At 32.6% G+C, this 17,959-nt stretch overlaps 1 protein-coding gene across 1 annotated transcript; it reads left to right on the top strand.

The window, feature by feature from the left end:
* The first annotated feature begins 10,952 nt into the window (after positions 1-10,952).
* On the top strand, positions 10,953-13,176 carry LOC139482830 (acanthoscurrin-2-like). Its single transcript, XM_071266875.1, has 3 exons — positions 10,953-11,022; positions 12,126-12,715; positions 13,057-13,176. The coding sequence occupies exon 2, from the start codon at positions 12,136-12,138 to the stop codon at positions 12,712-12,714; it is 579 nt and encodes a 192-aa protein (XP_071122976.1). The 5' UTR covers positions 10,953-11,022; positions 12,126-12,135; the 3' UTR covers position 12,715; positions 13,057-13,176.
* The last annotated feature ends 4,783 nt before the right edge of the window (positions 13,177-17,959 follow it).

The raw sequence follows: 17,959 nt of genomic DNA on the forward strand, positions 1-17,959 counted from the left end.
AAAGGGAAGGGGATTGTAGTTACGACGTGAGGAACATATCCGATATCATTTGTGAAATGGTTATTCCATAACGGTCAACCAACTCGTGATGGCGTCCGTAAAATTTACGAAGGGATGATTTCAACTTCACCATTTGGAACTCTTGATTTAATAGCTTCCTTGTGAGCAGTAACCCTCTATCAAGAAAATCATGATAGGAAATGCAAGCACGGGAATATCGTATCAATTGAGAGATATATACCCCGTATGCAGGTGCTGCTGGAATGTTGCTACTTAGAAATGGAAAGTTCACAATTGGAAAGCTGAAATCATCTCTTTTGTCGTAAAGTTTTGTCTTCAACCGACCCTCATTGTCAATTTCTAGATGTAAGTCAAGATATGAAGCTGACTTAACTGTATCTGTAGTATCCTTTATCTCCAATTCGATGGGATAGATGCGTTCCACATAGTCACCAAATTTTGAATTGTTTAGTGAAAGAACGTCATCTATATAGCGGAAAGTAGAGTTAAAGGATATTGCTAACTTCTTATCTTTCTTCCTAAGAAGTTCCTGCATGAAGTCAGCCTCATAATAATAAAGAAACAAGTCAGCAAGTAGAGGGGCACAGTTTGTTCCCATTGGTATGCCGACAGTCTGTTGAAAAACACGTCCTCCGAACGTAACAAATATGTTGTCAATCAAGAAATCAAGCATCTTGATAATATCGGTTTCAGAGAATTTTTTGTTTGAATCAGAGTGATTCTTTACAAAGTAGGATTTATCCCTCCCTAAGACAAGATACTTGTATCTACGTTGGCCATTCTTTTTTATGAAGCAAAGTAATACCAACTCTTTTAATTTGTCTTTAAGTTTGGAATGTGGAATACTTGTGTAAAGAGTAGAGAAGTCAAATGTTTTAATACTGTTACAAGATGAAAGAGAGTTAGATTGTATGTACTCTAAAAGATCTTTGGAATTTTTAAGTATCCACATCTGATTCACGCCACCTCTAGAATAGGCAGTTTCACAATAACTTTGAAGCCCGTCTTTGATTGCTGATAAAATGGATGTTAATAATTTAGAAAGAGGTTTTGTGGAGCACTTGGAAGACCCAGCAATATACCGCTGTTTGTAAGGACACTTATGTAGTTTAGGTATCCAATACAGTGATGGAAGATCCAGTTCTTCATCTTTGGTTGAAATACCAAAGGAACAAAGAACAGACCTATGATTATCCAGGATTTCCTCTTTGGTAAGTGTCGTGAGGGTATATGTTGAGTTTCCAAGTGAATTGTCTATACCTAATTCGTTTATCAAGCAATTAATGTAATGACTTTTACAGACAAAAACGATGTTATTTGGGGCTTTGTCTGCGGGGACAACAACATATTTATCATGGAGGTCGGATAGGTGTTTAGCAACATTTGGGTCTTTAAAAATTGACGTAGCATGGGCATTGATGGACCCATTCAGTTTCTTAATTCTGATTTGTATTAAGGACCTCACTGCCTTTATCCATTCGGATAGAGTGTCTACGTCTTCCTTCTCGCGCTTAGCCCATTAAAACATTTTTGAAATTGTTGTCATAATTTTTTTTTCTTTTTTGAAATTTCTTTCATTTTAATGTTTTGAGTTTTTTTTCTATTTATATTGGTCAAAATTTTATTATAATTTTTTTTAAATTATATCTATCCCGGGGGTGAACTAGGGTAATTAACCAATCAGATTGCAGTAGTTTTGCAGCATAAGAAATAAGAACATTCATGTTACGAATTTTACAAACAAACAGTAGTATAATTCATTTATCGCTATTTTGTGCATTTTTCATTTGATCTATTTTTGTGATAATTTTTCAAGTCATGCTAATCGCTTGAGATGGAAAATTAAAGCTAGAAAATAAGGAGGCAGGTGGCGTTGCTAACGAAATAAACATGAAATTGACAACGTCGTCTTGGTAAAATAGCGATAAACAGATTATCATTGGTCATCTCAACTCGATTGCTTTTCTCGTTTTCGCCGTACTGGCTCAAGCAAGAAAATCAATCTCGTTGAGATGATCAACGATAATATATAAATATATAACACTCCTCTATTCATGCTTTCCATGTGAAAAATAAGAATTGCAGGGCATAGCAAATAAATAAATCACATTAAATAAATGAACCTAGGTTAAGATATTAAAGAAAGTTTCACCAAGCGCCTTGATCCGTAATGAAAGGATTTATGTATTCCGTATTTATATATATTTATGTACAGTTATATGAAAGATGCACTCAAAAATATGTCACGATGATAAATGTTATGGACTGTGTTTTAATAGTTTTTACAGTTAATAAATAATCCGTTCAATTATTATATATAATGTTTATTACGTTACTAAATGTACATTTATCATGTTTTTGTTTCATAACATCGGAATTTTCAGTTATTAGATACATAATATTCATTTTTCTTACGTTAATACTAATAGTATTTCTAGATTTTTAATCTTGAAATTATTTACTACTAACGGAATTAAGTCTTAAGATAGTTTCGATGTACATGCTGAGACATGTCGTTAGTTAGTCCTTACATTATTCTAATATATTTATAAGACAGTTCTTATGACAGATCCTGGGACAGCTTCGATAAACAGGCCCCTACATACAAAAAAGGAATCATAAATACTCGAAATATTAATAATGACAAAAGATATGTTGTAACGTATCAAGTGTTTGCTAAATATGGTTAAAGAATAAATTATTTGAAAAGTCTTTTAACTTCAACTTTTTGTAGAATTCTAATGAAGTTATTGTCATTATCAATTATACTCATCATAGAAACGTAGGACTCGTCGGTGACGCTTGAATTAAAAATGTTAAATTGCCAATAATAATAACGATGTAGAAGAGCTTTAAGAACCAAAATTTCCGTATTGCTTTACCAAATGCAGTTAGGTGATATATTCCTGAGTTAAAAAAAACCTAAGTGTTCTGAAAAATTCAAAGTTTTGTAATATGGCCATACCTATGATTATTCATAAAGTATACCTTTTTGCCTGTTTTCCTGGCAAATATAAATGACAACACATAGATCCTCAGTAAACAAATTATTAACAGTATTAGGATGTTATTCCGAACATGTTATAGCGGTTTTATTTTCTACACTTTATATAGTTCCATATTCTATTAAACTATGAGTTCAGATTGAATGTACAATACATGACATAGCAGTAAATTGTTTGCTCTGATAGTGGTCATCATATAATGCTGACCATTGGATAGTAGCACGTGTTTATTTATTATTCACATTTATTAACAGATGACAAGGTTTACCAATTGAAGCTATGAGCATGTCAACAAAAATGTGATATTTTTGACAACTAGATTGTACGTTTATTATTATTTAATCGCTGCAATTACATGTAGAGCTGATTTTACGATCTTTAACGAGGTCTATTTTATCTTAGCTGTGAAAATGTGTGCAGTAAGATATTAATTACCCCTTAGTGTCATAATCTTTTTGCCAATCATTTAACTTCAATTCTGAATGTGCTGATTCCTTCTTTTATTCATCTCTTTCTTACCATTCTTTTCCTGGCAATGTTATACTATAGCACCCTCATCATACATGTAGTTCACATATGAGTTAACGTTTATGTTGTGTATACGCCTATGACATAGCAACCATATAAAAAAAACAGAAGTTGAACAACAGACCCCTAGTGTCGATACAATATGTGAAGCTTTAAATTGTTTGATTCTAAAAATATTTTGAGCAAATTGAACAAAAATAATAAAAGATTTTCAAGTAACAAATAAAACCAACATTTAGATATAATAAAAAGTAAAATCACAAAAATACTGAACTCCGAGTAAAATTCTAAAAAGGGAAGTCCTAAACTACTGCAGCTAGTTAACTAAAGAGTTTATTGACTTTTGAAAGAAATGTGTATTCGTGGTGCATTAAGCTATGGTTCAATGTCTCAAACATCTCCTTTTTTAGTTTTACAAGTTTTAGTTAAAGGCTTAAGTAATGAGAGTTAACTATGCAAAAATGTATTTGACCAGGTTATACAAATCAACAGATAAATGGCTAACCCGTGTTAAGAGAAAGGAATATCTCTTGCACGTAAAAGACAATTTCGAATTATTTTAAATAATAAGGATGTTCTTATCCCAGTCGTATTAGGCAAAACGTTTTTGAACTTTTGGTCCTCAATGCTCTTCAACTTTGTACTTGTTTTGGCTTTCGAAATTTTTTAATCTGCGGGTCACTGGGTTGGTCTTGTGTGGTTGAAACGCGCGTCTGGCGTATTAAATTTATTTGTATTGCATTCCTGTCAAGTAATGTTATCATTTTAATGTTATATTTAACATTGCCATAAAAGCGGGAGGTTTGACATGTCAGAAAACCAGGCTCAACCCGACATTTTTTTTCTTAAAATATTCTGTACCAAGTGTAGGAAAATGACCATGGTTATATTATAGTTCGTTTCTCTGTGTATTACATTTTAACGGTGTGTTTCTGTTGTTTTGTAGTTCACCTTTTATATTTGATGTGTTAACCTCAGCTTTAGTTTGTAACCCGGGTTTGTTTTTTCTCAATCGATTTATGAATTTCAAACTGCGGTATACAACTGTTGCCTTTTGTTATTGTACAATTCGAAAAGAGCAGGCTAATGCTGCTATATGGCAGCACTCACACCTGCAAAGTGGAAAGGGATTAATATAAGTTGTAATAACTTGTTTCGCAATCCACTATAATAATTAATAAATGTTTAAGCAGTTCAACTCTTTGGATTTTCAAAACTAAAATTCATTTTAGGACAGTACCTTAATGAGAGTCGATTGCACATGTTCTTTAATTAATTTTCTTTTGGATCTTGTTGAATACTTTAGCTTGATACATTTCATCTCTTCCTATAACAATTTTCGAGGTACTATACCCGAAAACGCAGGAGAGGGGAAAAATTATTATTAAGGGACACAACTCCCGAAATGAGTCGATTGACAGGTGATTGCTGAACAGTTTTGCTGGTAACACTTTTAATCTTATCTTATTTTTTAATAAAATATGCAAAACGGGATGAGACATATAAAGTTAATATAGTTAAGTTAAGGATGGGCGGTAGCTTCTTGCAAACAACGTGAGTCATTTGCTGTCATGACTGTATATTTTTTCAAAAACACACAATATAATTGTTGATAACGAAAAAATATTCTGCAGAAAATTTCCATAGATACTTGGGACAGGACAATTTTTTAAGTCTTTCTTTTTTTTTAAATCGTTATTGTTTTCTATGATTTTAATCATTTTACCCGTTTTATTCTTTGTATTAAAAGAACATAAAAATGCAGTAACTGCAAATAAATTGTATTTGTTATTTACCATCAATTTCAAAAGAGGGACGAAAGATACCAAAGGGACAGTCAAAATCATAAATCTTAAAACAAACTGACAACGCCATGGCTAAAAATGAAAAAGACAAAAAAAAACAAAAAAACAACAGCACACATGACACAACATAGAAAACTAAAGAATAAACAACACGAACTCCACCAAATAACTAGGGGTGTCAGTTTACTATCCACAGCTGTCACTGATACAATGCAAATAACTTGTATTTGTTATTTTGATACCATCAATTCCCAAGCTGTCACTACTATAATATAATACCAAAACAGTTGACAAAAAACAATTATGACAGACATGGACCAACTGCAACCACTGACCTATAGGATCCTGACTTTGTACCAGTTCATAAAGAATGTGGCGTGGTTACACATGTTTGCAAATCCCAAACCCTTCCCAAAACTTTCGAAGTGGTGTTACAGCACAACATAAAATTAAACTGTAAAAATTAGAAGCAATTGGCTTAACTTTACTTTAATACAATAGAAACACAGCACCAAAATAAAGTACTCGCAGTTACTGAATGCTAGTTCAAAGCCAATTGCAACTAAAAAGTAAATCATGTTCGTCTAGACTAAAGTATCAATCAATTCATATCCAACGGATTGAGCTCAAGACGTCATAAACAGTCTTGTGTGTATATTTTGCAATGCACAAGATCGTGTTTTAATCTTACTGTAAATGACGTCTTTATACTAAATCCATAGGACGTTAGGTTTATACTGACTAATATCTTAGTCTTAAATACAATATTATGTTATTTTTATTTTTCGTAATTCAAATAGCTGTCAGTAGCTTCTAGATCTCCCAGATCTTTACATGGTGTCTTTTTTGTAGTGGAATGTATCGATATGCTGCCACATCCGGTCTGTGTTTTCGATGTTTTCTTGTAATGGTTAAGAAAGGGTTTGGCACCAGCAAGCTAATTTAACTCAGTCACATTCTATTTGTGCCTGTCCCAAGTCAGGGGCCTGTAGTTCAGTGGTTGTGTTGGGTTTATGTCTGTCATGTTTTATATATACATGCATATAAATTATTTGTCGTGAATGGTTTTGTTATATATAAGATTTTTACTTTAGTTTTCTCAATTTCATATTTTCCATGTTGATACCTGTTATATCAGACAGTACGTTTCTTCATCGTTGAAGGTTACCCATAATTGCATGCATCCACTTTATTTGAACTGGTGGATAGTAGTTTCATTGGCAATCATACCACATCTGCTAATCTTTATATTGAGAAACCTTGTGCAATGAAAGAACAGTAAACACTACACAGTATCGACAGGATGTAGAATAATAAGTATTTATAGTTCTGAAACAAGTTAATGTTAGTACCACTAAAAACAATATTTAAAGATTTTACCGTAATTGTGTTAATTTGAATACCTTTAAGAGTAATTTTATTCAATTTGTTTACATGGGTCGTATCTGAATTTAAAGGCTTTATAAACAGCAACTTCGTAAATATATGAATGCGATATTCCTTTTTTGAACTTTACAGGTACAGACAAAGTTCAAAACCAAATACTTGTATCTATGAGAGAATAAGGTAAAGGTTTGAGTAAGTTTGTGAAAACGAAAACCAAATTTAATAATGTTTCGGTTATACATAAATTATGTTCATTGAAATCTAAAACGCGACTACAGAACCGGGCATAGCGAACAAGTTGTGAAACATCCACACAGTAATTAGAGGTCAAAGAAACATCCCCGTCCAAAACGAAAAAAATTTACAATCGGGAACGAACATTCATTTTTTTCCGTCCTTAATTTGTGTAAAGAATATACCGGATAAACCTGAAATGTCTTAATCTAGGAAAAGACAGTTACTGCTACCTGTATAAGATCTATTCAAATTAAGTTATTTGGGTAAATTTCCGCAGTAAAATGCGAAAATTCTTCATTATTTCAAGCAAAAAATATCATCACAGTAAAAGCAAGTGTTTTAGATTTGTTTATTTAGACGGATCTTATCCAAGTTTGTTCATAAACTGTAATTCATAACAATACAGAATCATGTCTGCTAATTGGTCCCCATATGAATACCTACAACCTGTTGAAAAACTTGATCACCGAACGTACTTAAATTTTCTCAAGAAGAACATTTAAATCTTTAATCATCTCATCAAGTTTCAATTAGTAAATTTATAAACAAAACGATGTGGTATGGGTTTCAATGAGACAACTCTCCATCCAAGTCACAATTTATAAAAGTAAACAATTATAGCATATTTTCCTCTTTTTTTATCAATACAGAAGAAGGCTTTAATTGAGATGCAGAAATAAATCTTTTCTAAGGACCTTTTATTTAGATAAGAGAAATTGTATTTGATAATACTATGTACAAAAAGTCAAAACATTATAGCTGTCAACTGAATGAATATTTAACGAACAATCTGAAACTACATCAGTTTTAGATACGCTCTAAATAGATAATTTTATTATTTTCACTTGCTGTATTATAAAAAATTTAATAGAAGTAAGAGAACTAGTCAGCAGTACAGAGATATAAGTCACACAAAAAAAACATAATAGCTGAGATTGACACACAAAATTTGAACGGGTTTTTGTGTGGTATAGATTCAAATTTTCAAAGGAGAAGTGGTAATGACAGTCATGATTATTTAGAATTTGACTCTCTGTGGAGCGCACGGCCTTGAATGCATATGAATGTAACATTTCCTTCTTAATTAATTCTTTGTAGCATTTACATCATAGCATTACCGCGTTGCTGGTTACCTTGTCCGCCGGTACGACACAAAACGATTTGCAATAAATTGAATTTTGTTTTTAATCTTAGAAATGTGCGTATAGCTTACTCTTTAATTCATTTTAAATCATTTTTAAAATGTGATACAGTAGGAGAAAACAGCATCTTAAATCCCCGACGACACTTGTTCGACGATGGGCGACATTTTGGTTCTTTTTTTTCTTAAAAAATTTAACAACCGTCTCATGTTGTAGGAGCATTATGTTCGTTAGTGATGTCTGGTGCAATTATATGTTTAGCATATTAAGAATTATGCGTCTACTAAGTATATTAGTCTGATTTTGAAAAACACACTTTGAAAATATTATGTTATCTACTAATAATATTAGACCATCTTTTCAAAAAAGTATATTTTTGTTAAGCATAGTTTTTCAAGATAGATTATAAAAAGTATAAAATCAGTACGATGTTTAGTACGTTGATTCAGGTTGCATTTGTTTCTTAGTATAGATCTGATCATTTAATAAGATAGGGAATGAAATGGGGAACCATGTGTCAAAGAGACAACAACCCGACCAAAGAGCAGAAAACAGCCGAAGGCAATTGCAACCAATGGGTCTTCAACACAACAAGAAATTCCCGCACCCGGAGATGGACCTCCGCTCGGGACATGCGCAAAAATGTGGCGTGTTTAAACATGTTTTGTGAGATCTCAACCTCCCCTTGACCTCTAGCCGTTGTAGGATGAAGAAAGACACAGCAATACGCACGGTAAAACTCAATTTAAAAGAAGTCTGAGTCCGATGTCAGAAAAGGTAACAAAAGAAAATGTAATTTCATACGGTTGAACGTAGTGAATTAGAGTGATATTATTCTTTCTTGTTGTTTCATGATGTATAGGTGTCGTACCTATCGCATGGCGCACTTTAATTATGAGTTTTTGTATTCTTCCTACTTTCACAGTAAGCTATTTCCTTTAAATGGTTTTTCAAAGGCATACATTATCATGGGGTGACGTACATGAGACTAGTACTATGTAGTGAAGTTTAGTACAGAATGAAGCGTGTTACAGGAGAGCTAAGCAAAATGACAATGATACACAAATAAACAAAGTACTGACATACCAGCTCCACATATGAATCCCACTTCAACTGATATCTATAGTTTGTTTTATTCTATTTTGTTACATAATTGTTTCATTTTAAGGGTGGGTTAGCGCACCCACAAACACGTTAAACCCCGCCTCATTCTGTATGATGGCTTGCCCAGGTCAGGCCCCATCAAGCCATTAGTTTTCTTGTTTGAATAGTTTTACATTTTCAATTTCGGGGTCTTTTATAGCTTGCTATGCGGCATGGGTTTTGTTCATTATTTAAGGTCGTATGATGATCTATAGTTTCCCATCTTCTACGTCATTTGGTCCTTATTGGCGAATTGTATCATTGGCATTCATACCTAATCTTCGTATTCTTATAATAACGTTTGTCATGAGACATAGTTATGAATATTATGTTTTCTTTTATTAAAAATGGTCATCAGTTCAATTGATGAAGTTTTAGAAATGTTAACTTGTCCCATGTCAAATTATCATTTATACCGAGGGGATAACGACATCTGTAGTTGTATAATCAATTTGAAATACCGTTTGCCAAAAATTACAAAGAATCTTCAAATTATTTATGCAATTATCCTGAAGTTTTCTTTCTGAAAGGATTTGGTAGGATTTATAGATCAATGATCTAGGCTCTTTTACCGTTAAAGTTTCAAAATGAAATCCAAAATCGCAATAATATAAGTAGTTATGTTTTAATTGTCTAACATAAAAACTTACGTTCTTAGTCAGACGGACTGTTGCAATAGGGAGAAAATGATTTTTGAAAAAATGATGCCAGATGATGACTATAATAACATGTGTAGGCAATGTTTGTCTTATCATAATGCATTTCAAAATATTGATATAACATAGGTGAAATGAAAAATTGAACAACAGTTTAAGTCGGACGGACATTTAATTCGAATTGAATTCGAATCCAATGCAAATCGAATTCGCAAATCGCGTTCACACACTCTTCTTTTTTATTTCGAATTAATTCGAATTGGCTAATTCAAATTATCTAATTCGCATTAGAAATACGCTTTTGTGAATACGAATTTAAAGTTAACGTCGTTTGTACAGTAAAGCGAATTTGACGCGCATTGTAATTCGAATTAAAATTGACGTAAGGACGTTAAACGTTTCGAATGCAAATTAAACTAATTCGAATTAGTTAATGCGAATCGTATTCGAATTACGTGTGAACTCAGCATGACATTAACAAATATTATAAGTCAGAGCTCGTGGTACACAAAGGCGTCATAACTGCGAATCGTGAAATTATTTATTTCTGTGAAATTTTATTAGGATATATAAGTAAACTTTAAACAGCAATCAACTTCAAGCGTCAATTCTTGATAAACTAAATAAAAATTGATTTGCACTCTAGACAATATTACAATAAAATCATGTACAATAGAAGCCAACGTTTTAATATTTATTACTGTCCTTTGTCTAAATAGAAATTTATAATTATAATTTGTCAGCAAAATAAAAGGAAAAAGGGATAGGAACAGAATTTTGTAAATTGATTAATGTAGGTATTAACATATTTGCTTATTAAGGTATATGTTTCAAATGTCTATTGTAATACGATATGGTCATTGTGATGGACAACGTTGTATGTTTCGAAAAAATTATTTGACACCTCGAAGTCTTTATTGTGACAACCTCGGATAAATAATTGTGTATTTGATTTTATTGCAACCTCAAATGGACATCAACATGAATATAGCAAGCCTGTATTGGTCATGTCCAATAGACCAAGGCGTAATAAAATCTCCAGTATATAAGGGGGGTTCGCGCAGGACTTCTATCACAAGATTCATCGAATCCATCCATTGTAAGTATACTTCTCTTTTTATAAGATTACAAAGAATACTATTCATCTAAATAATAAGTAAAATAACTTTCAAACATTTATTTCTTTAACATCTCATTGGTTCTCAGTATGTTATCAAAAAAGTCTTTTAGTTGTATAGCATCTTATTTTTTTTTACAAAAGAATGCAACGAAAAATATTTTATCATATCGCAATTGTGAAAATATAGTATTAGATTATCGACGTTGAGTTGATACAATAATTTTTTAACAGTTTTTCATGCATAGGTATACAATTGAAGGGTTATTGCATGAATGTTAATGAATATTTTCCCTCGTTGAAAAGATGTCGCACTTCTGAGCTCATGCAATATACCAATCTGCTCGTGACAATGTTCACCATTATTTATGCAATCACGCTATTCGGTTTTGTACATCTATACAAACAGGACGTTAAATACACCACTATACCAATTTGTTGATAATTTGCTATCATAATTTTAAAATTAAGCCCATTTAACATAATGCATTAGCACAACTATTTTTTAAAGTAAAATATTTTGTTATACTTAAAAAAAAACTTTTGAAAGTTTTTAATCATAAGTCTGTGTCTTAATATTTACGAAAACGAAAGTCGAGGTTCTAAACTTAATTTTGGGCAAAAATAGAAAAACGCGCTTTGTCAATTGTTTTAATCCACCATACATAACAATAAATAAAGAACATGAAAACTAAGTAGTCGAAAATATACACTATCGTTCCATCCTTGTATTATATAGATAATGCGTTAAATATTTAAAAAGTTTACATTGAGACATCTAAATAAATGTGAATGAAACGAACTATCCATAGTAATTAGTTACTTGCATCGTTTTTTCCTTTGAAGTCGATCTCTCTGAAAAGATAATTGTAACAATGAAAAATACTATTACTTTTATTGCTTCTGCTACTACTAGAAATAATAACAATAATATTTAAGAATTTAAAAAAATATGAATGTAATGGTTTTTGCAAACTTTATCATATATAAATCAAAAAAACAATTGAAAATGTAAACACGATGGAAATGGCAAAAATCGTTACCTATTTAACAAAAAAATATATATCTTTTTTATTATTCCTCAGACTGATCATCATGTTCAAGGAATTAGCTGTACTCTGTCTATCTCTGGCCGTAGTCTACGCTGGTGGATACGGTGGATACCGTAAAGGAAAAGGTGGATATGGCGGTGGAGGCTGGGGTGGTGGCGGATTCGGCGGCGGTGGATTCGGCGGCGGATTCGGAGGTGGAAAAGGAGGATACGGTGGAGGTTATGGCGGTAAAGGTGGATACGGAGGAGGTTTAGGAGGTTTCGGAGGTTTCGGTGGTGGTGGATACGGAGGCGGATATGGTGGATTCGGAGGTGGTAAAGGTGGATACGGTGGTGGTTATGGAGGTAAAGGTGGATACGGAGGAGGATACGGAGGTGGATTCGGAGGTGGATTCGGTGGTGGCAAAGGAGGATACGGAGGAGGATATGGTGGACAAGGAGGATTCGGTGGCGGTTTAGGAGGATACGGAGGTGGATATGGTGGAAAGGGTGGATACGGAGGTGGATACGGTGGTGGATACGGAGGTGGATACGGAGGCGGATATGGTGGAGGTTTAGGAGGTGGATTCGGTGGTGGATTCGGAGGATTCGGTGGTGGCAAAGGAGGATACGGCAAATATTAAGGTATTTTAATGAGTTTTTGTTAACAAGATATTTATCTACATAAGGAGGATCACTGTCAATATTAATAACCAAGAAATAAATTTGGAAAACGATAAAGAATTTCAAAAATAAATTCTTTATTTTTATGCTTTGATTAATATCCTTATATAATTAGAGAAACTGCATGCATATTGCATATTGCTGTTTAATGCAACCAACTCGTTTTTTGTTTAGATGGTTCGTCTTTTTTTATTTTCTTCGTTTTCTTTTCTTGGTCTCCAATATACCTAAATATTTTGAAACTAACAAAGCATAATATCAATTTAAAAAACATTGTTAACGTGGTATTTCTTTATTTTCAGCGACAATCCATGCATTGACGACCAGAATTCCCTGAGAAAATCCGTTTTGTTTGCAATTATGTGTGTTGTTTGATATTTATTTAGTTATGCAACGGAATAAACATTTCCATAAAACTAAAATGCTTTATTTTATTGAAAAACAAGCAATTATAGTGCTTCTACAATTTGTTACAATCATCAAACTGCGTTATCAGGTAAACTATAGGTGAAAATATACAAGTAATAGAATGTGTTGTTGAGCTTATTGCATTTCTTTTGGTATTTTTGGAGAAAGTTTATATTTTGAACAAAACATTTGAAACGTTTTTGTCAGTATAGACGTCTAGAAAGAAGAACAAAAAACACGATAATGTCCTGATTTTACCTTATTTCTATTTCATATCTGCCATTTGATTTGGGATATTCATTGATATCTTTATAATATTTGAGATAACAAAAGCATAAATAGACAGTCCAATAAAACCAAGATGTTGTTAGATTTCCAAAGCATATTCGAATTCGAAATTTGTGTTGGGGTATGATTTCCTATGAGACAGCTCTTTACAAGAGACCAAATGACACAGAAATTAAAAACTATAGGTCACTGTACGGCCTTCATCAATGAGCAAAGACCATACCGCATAACCGGCTATAAAAGGTCCCGAAATGACAAACCTTAAAAAATTTCAAACGAGAAAACTGACGGCCTAATTTATGTACAAAATGACGCATGTGAGAGTCAAGTAAATAATTATTTTTACAAGTAGCACCTTTTATAAATACTCTTTCGTGCATACCTTCTATAAATCTAGCCTCATATTCAGCCCTAATGCAGTTAATTTTGCCAAAACGAAGTCCTTTCCTTTGCCTTTCAATGAAAGTAGTGTGGACTGTGGAGTTAAATAATCTTTACCAATCACAGACCATTATAATGGGTCACTGACTTGTCGTATAGAAACGTAATATTCCAACTGAAATGTAAATATAAAAAGTTTTTTTTTAATTTTTATTGTCAGACATTTTGATCGCACTCAATTCAATAGTGTGTGGAAAGAGAGGATACATATACCAAAAGGATATTGAAGTCGAAAACAAATTGACACATGTTATGTCATGTAAAAAACCACCAGCAGTACACAAAACACAACATAGAAAACTAAAGACTAAGCAACACGAACCTACTAAAATGATCTTTCTAATAGATGCTCAGTTAATCCTTTCACTGTGCAATGGTAAATATCAGCTACTGAGTTTTCCAATTTCCGAAAGAAAAAAAAACGAAAAAAACACATGATAAAAACTAATTTCAGCAGCACAAGCTTAATCAAAATCATTGATGATGTGTGTTAAATAAGGGTAAGCAGTACTTGTTTTAAAACAAAAAATCTGATATTTCAACATGAAATATGATAAAGCGATATACATACATTGTATGTATATCAGCACACTCACTAGAACACGCATCAATATATACAATAATAATCAGTAATAGTTATCCCATAAGGACGCGGTATGTCAGAGTCAGATCACGCCAAAGGCCCATACCAAGTCCGAATGGGATAACTATTTTACACCCCAGCTTACAATTTTTAAGGCCTTGATAAATAAATAAAGAAAAATTTAGTCGTAAAATATGACATATTTACTAACATCAAAACTATTCATAATCTATCAAATTAGTTAGTGCCCCCTTCCGTCACCTCAGAGAAAAAAGACAATTGAAAAGTTTTGTATTTTTTTCACGGAGTGAACTCTTTGAGCTCTGGTGTGTAAGTACAGGAAAGAACATAATTAACTCTCAGCTATTAACGATTTAAAAAAATAGCAAACAACGAATATAATGAAAACAATAAGAAACCAAATTACACCAAATCAAAGAATGTTTGAAATGTCTGAACATAATCAAAAAGTACTTTATCAGTGGAGATAAACTTATGCCCTTCAATGATCTAATATTGGTGGTTGTACACCATAGAAATTTCACACAGCAACTTCATAACTGGTCCGAGTACACAGTTATTTCGTAGTGCATCTCTTTTAGACTAAATCCCATCTGCGCTTTCTTGATTTTTTTACAGAGTGTTGTACTACTTGACAAATTATATGAAAATTATAGAAAACTTAATCGGCTCTAACTCAAAATTTGGACAATTCTGTGTTAAGGGGTTCTTGAAATCTTTTGACAGCTTCCGAAGTGCTAATTTTTAACCTTTTTTCAGCTGGAACAAATCACCACTTTACTTTAAAATTCATGTTCCATTTTTCACCCCCCCCCCCCCCCTACTTGCTATATGAGCCAGGCATAAAACATGAAGAAATACATTTGGAGGGGGTATACAAAAAATTGGTAAGCAAAATACTGTCCACACTAGGGACTATGGTTGTGAAAGGACAATAACTGTGTACTCGGACCGACTAACCCGAATAATGTCAGTCGTTATATTCCTTCGATCATCGATTGCTATTTTGATTAATATTAGACAGGAATATGTAACATATAATAGCTAAAAAAAAGTCAGTGAAAATGAAAATCGGCATCCATAAAACATACGCGGATAACCGACCGTTCCCAATAAAAAAAAAAAGTCAAATTCTTGCCATGAATGTGAAGAGTAAAAAAACAACTATGTAGGCTAAAGGAAGAAAATATCACAGGAGAATCATAAACTGAACTTGAAGAGAAAAAACATAAAGAAAAAATAATAATCCACATATCTTACACAATAGGATAACACCACATAAAATTTGAAATGAAATCAGCTGCTCATAATGTATGGTAGTGTCAGACATTTCTTCTCTTCTCTTGACACAGGTTGCATAATTATGCAAACGGGATTTTACCGTTATTTAAGGAAATTATGAGTCTCGTCAATATTCAAATAAAAAATAAATGAAGGATGAAAGGTGTGAATGTGATATTTATTTTTTGTGAAAATTTTATTAGAACTCAGCAAGCTGTTTTGTTATGCCAATTCTATGATAGTAGATGGGCATTATGTTTTCTGGTATATGCGTCAATTCGTCCGTCCGTTCGTCCGTCCGTCTGTTCTACTTCTGTTAAAGGTATTGGTCAAGGTAGTTTTTGACGAAGTTGAAGTCCAATTAACTTGAAACTTAGTACACATGTTCCCTATGATATGGTCTTTCTAATTTTAATGCATTATTAGAGTTTTCACTCCAATGTCACGGTACACTGAACATAGAAAATGATAATACAAGTGGGGTATCATTATTGTATGGACACATTTCTTGTTAATCTTTTCTATAGCCATGTTTTATTTCAAAATTCCACGTATTCCTTGTAAAACTCATATGTGGGAAACATTCGTACAGGTAATCATAAATGCACAGATTTACGCAAAACTTCAGCGACATAACTAATTCATTGTCAAATAATGAGTTTATAAAGTATCAGCAACAAAAGCATCAGGAATAGTAATATATAGCACTTAAAAGAAGTTAAACGACCAACGTTAAAAAGTCCGTTGGAGCATGAAATTTCACCTAGCTGAACATACGTAATGAGCTCTTGACATAATATTTGTGCAAGACTGGTATACAGTTGCGATAGAAACTGTTCCTTATCTTTATCATGTCCAGATTGAAGTACAGATTCATCGGAACAATCATGTACAGTAACTGCTTATCTTTATGTATATTGGTGGCTTGTATTTGCTAATAGTAGTATCGACGAAAACCATCAAATATTGAACTTTTATTTCGTGTTTGTTTTAACATTTATCTCCATGTTTAACCAACTTGTAAATACAAACAAATGAAACATTAAGCAATCATTAATTACTGTCCACCGATTTCGCATGTATTAATAAAAATATTACTCAACCAGGTCGGTTTTTGCTCAAATGGCCTTTCGAAAATACAGTCGAACTGTTTGACCTGGTGCCCAAATGGCTATAATGCCTGCGCTAAAATGACCCCTAAAAGTTAAATTGTTTTCGCTAAAATGTCCTAAGCCCCTTTTTATACTCGTCAACTTCACAGAAGCAATTATACATGTAGCTATTTGAAGAAGTAAGGGATGAAGGTAGTTAACCGATTAATGTTACATAATATTCATAATTGGACACACTAACAGTAGATATTTTAAAAAGTAACACTGAGCTGTCGTTTCAGATTTTCAATTTGGAATGAGCATAGTAATAAAAGAATTGAATGGAATTGAATGAATAATTGTTTTGTAAACTGTTACTTACGAGTTTTCCACTGTATTTCGAACCGATTTTGATTTTTGTTGTTTAACGCCACTTTTAAGCACCGCTTTTTAGGCTATTTCGTAGTGGCCAGTTTTATTGGCGGAGTATTACGAACTGTAAACATGCCTAAATATAGCAAAGATAAAATTGTTGTTTATTGAAGGTCTATCAATACAAATATACTATAGGTTATGTTGAAAATCAATTAAGGCTTATGCAACTCTTTGATGCCTGAATGTATTAATATTCATAATGTGTGTTCTCCCAATATTCTTTCAAGTTTAGATTCATATAATTGTTAACTGGTTAAGGTGTAGGCCTTGATATTGCATAAAGTTATGTAGATTGAACATTATGAAATCTTGGCTTTTTGCATCTCTTAATGACAGTTGCGTTGGGTCTTAATTAATTTTTGAGTGTGTTTTAACAGATTATACGAAATCTAATTGACCTCACTATGATTATATAACCAATCAAAAGAGAGGTGTATTATTGAAAATCTGTGAAATCATATATTTATCGAAAAGAAGAGAGTAGCTATAGGAATGTCAAGATTTAGCAAGATTTTTGTCTTTGTGTCTTTGGTTGTGTACTGTTTTGCTGTATACCGGAACATGTACGGATTTCGAAAAAAAGACTTCGTAAATTTGAAAATCATCGAAACTGAAATGGAGATAAGATTGGCCCTGAGTAATCTTAAATGTGGAATA

Source organism: Mytilus edulis, chromosome 7 (assembly GCF_963676685.1).
Source record: "Mytilus edulis chromosome 7, xbMytEdul2.2, whole genome shotgun sequence".
In the NCBI taxonomy this organism is placed as follows: domain Eukaryota; kingdom Metazoa; phylum Mollusca; class Bivalvia; order Mytilida; family Mytilidae; genus Mytilus; species Mytilus edulis.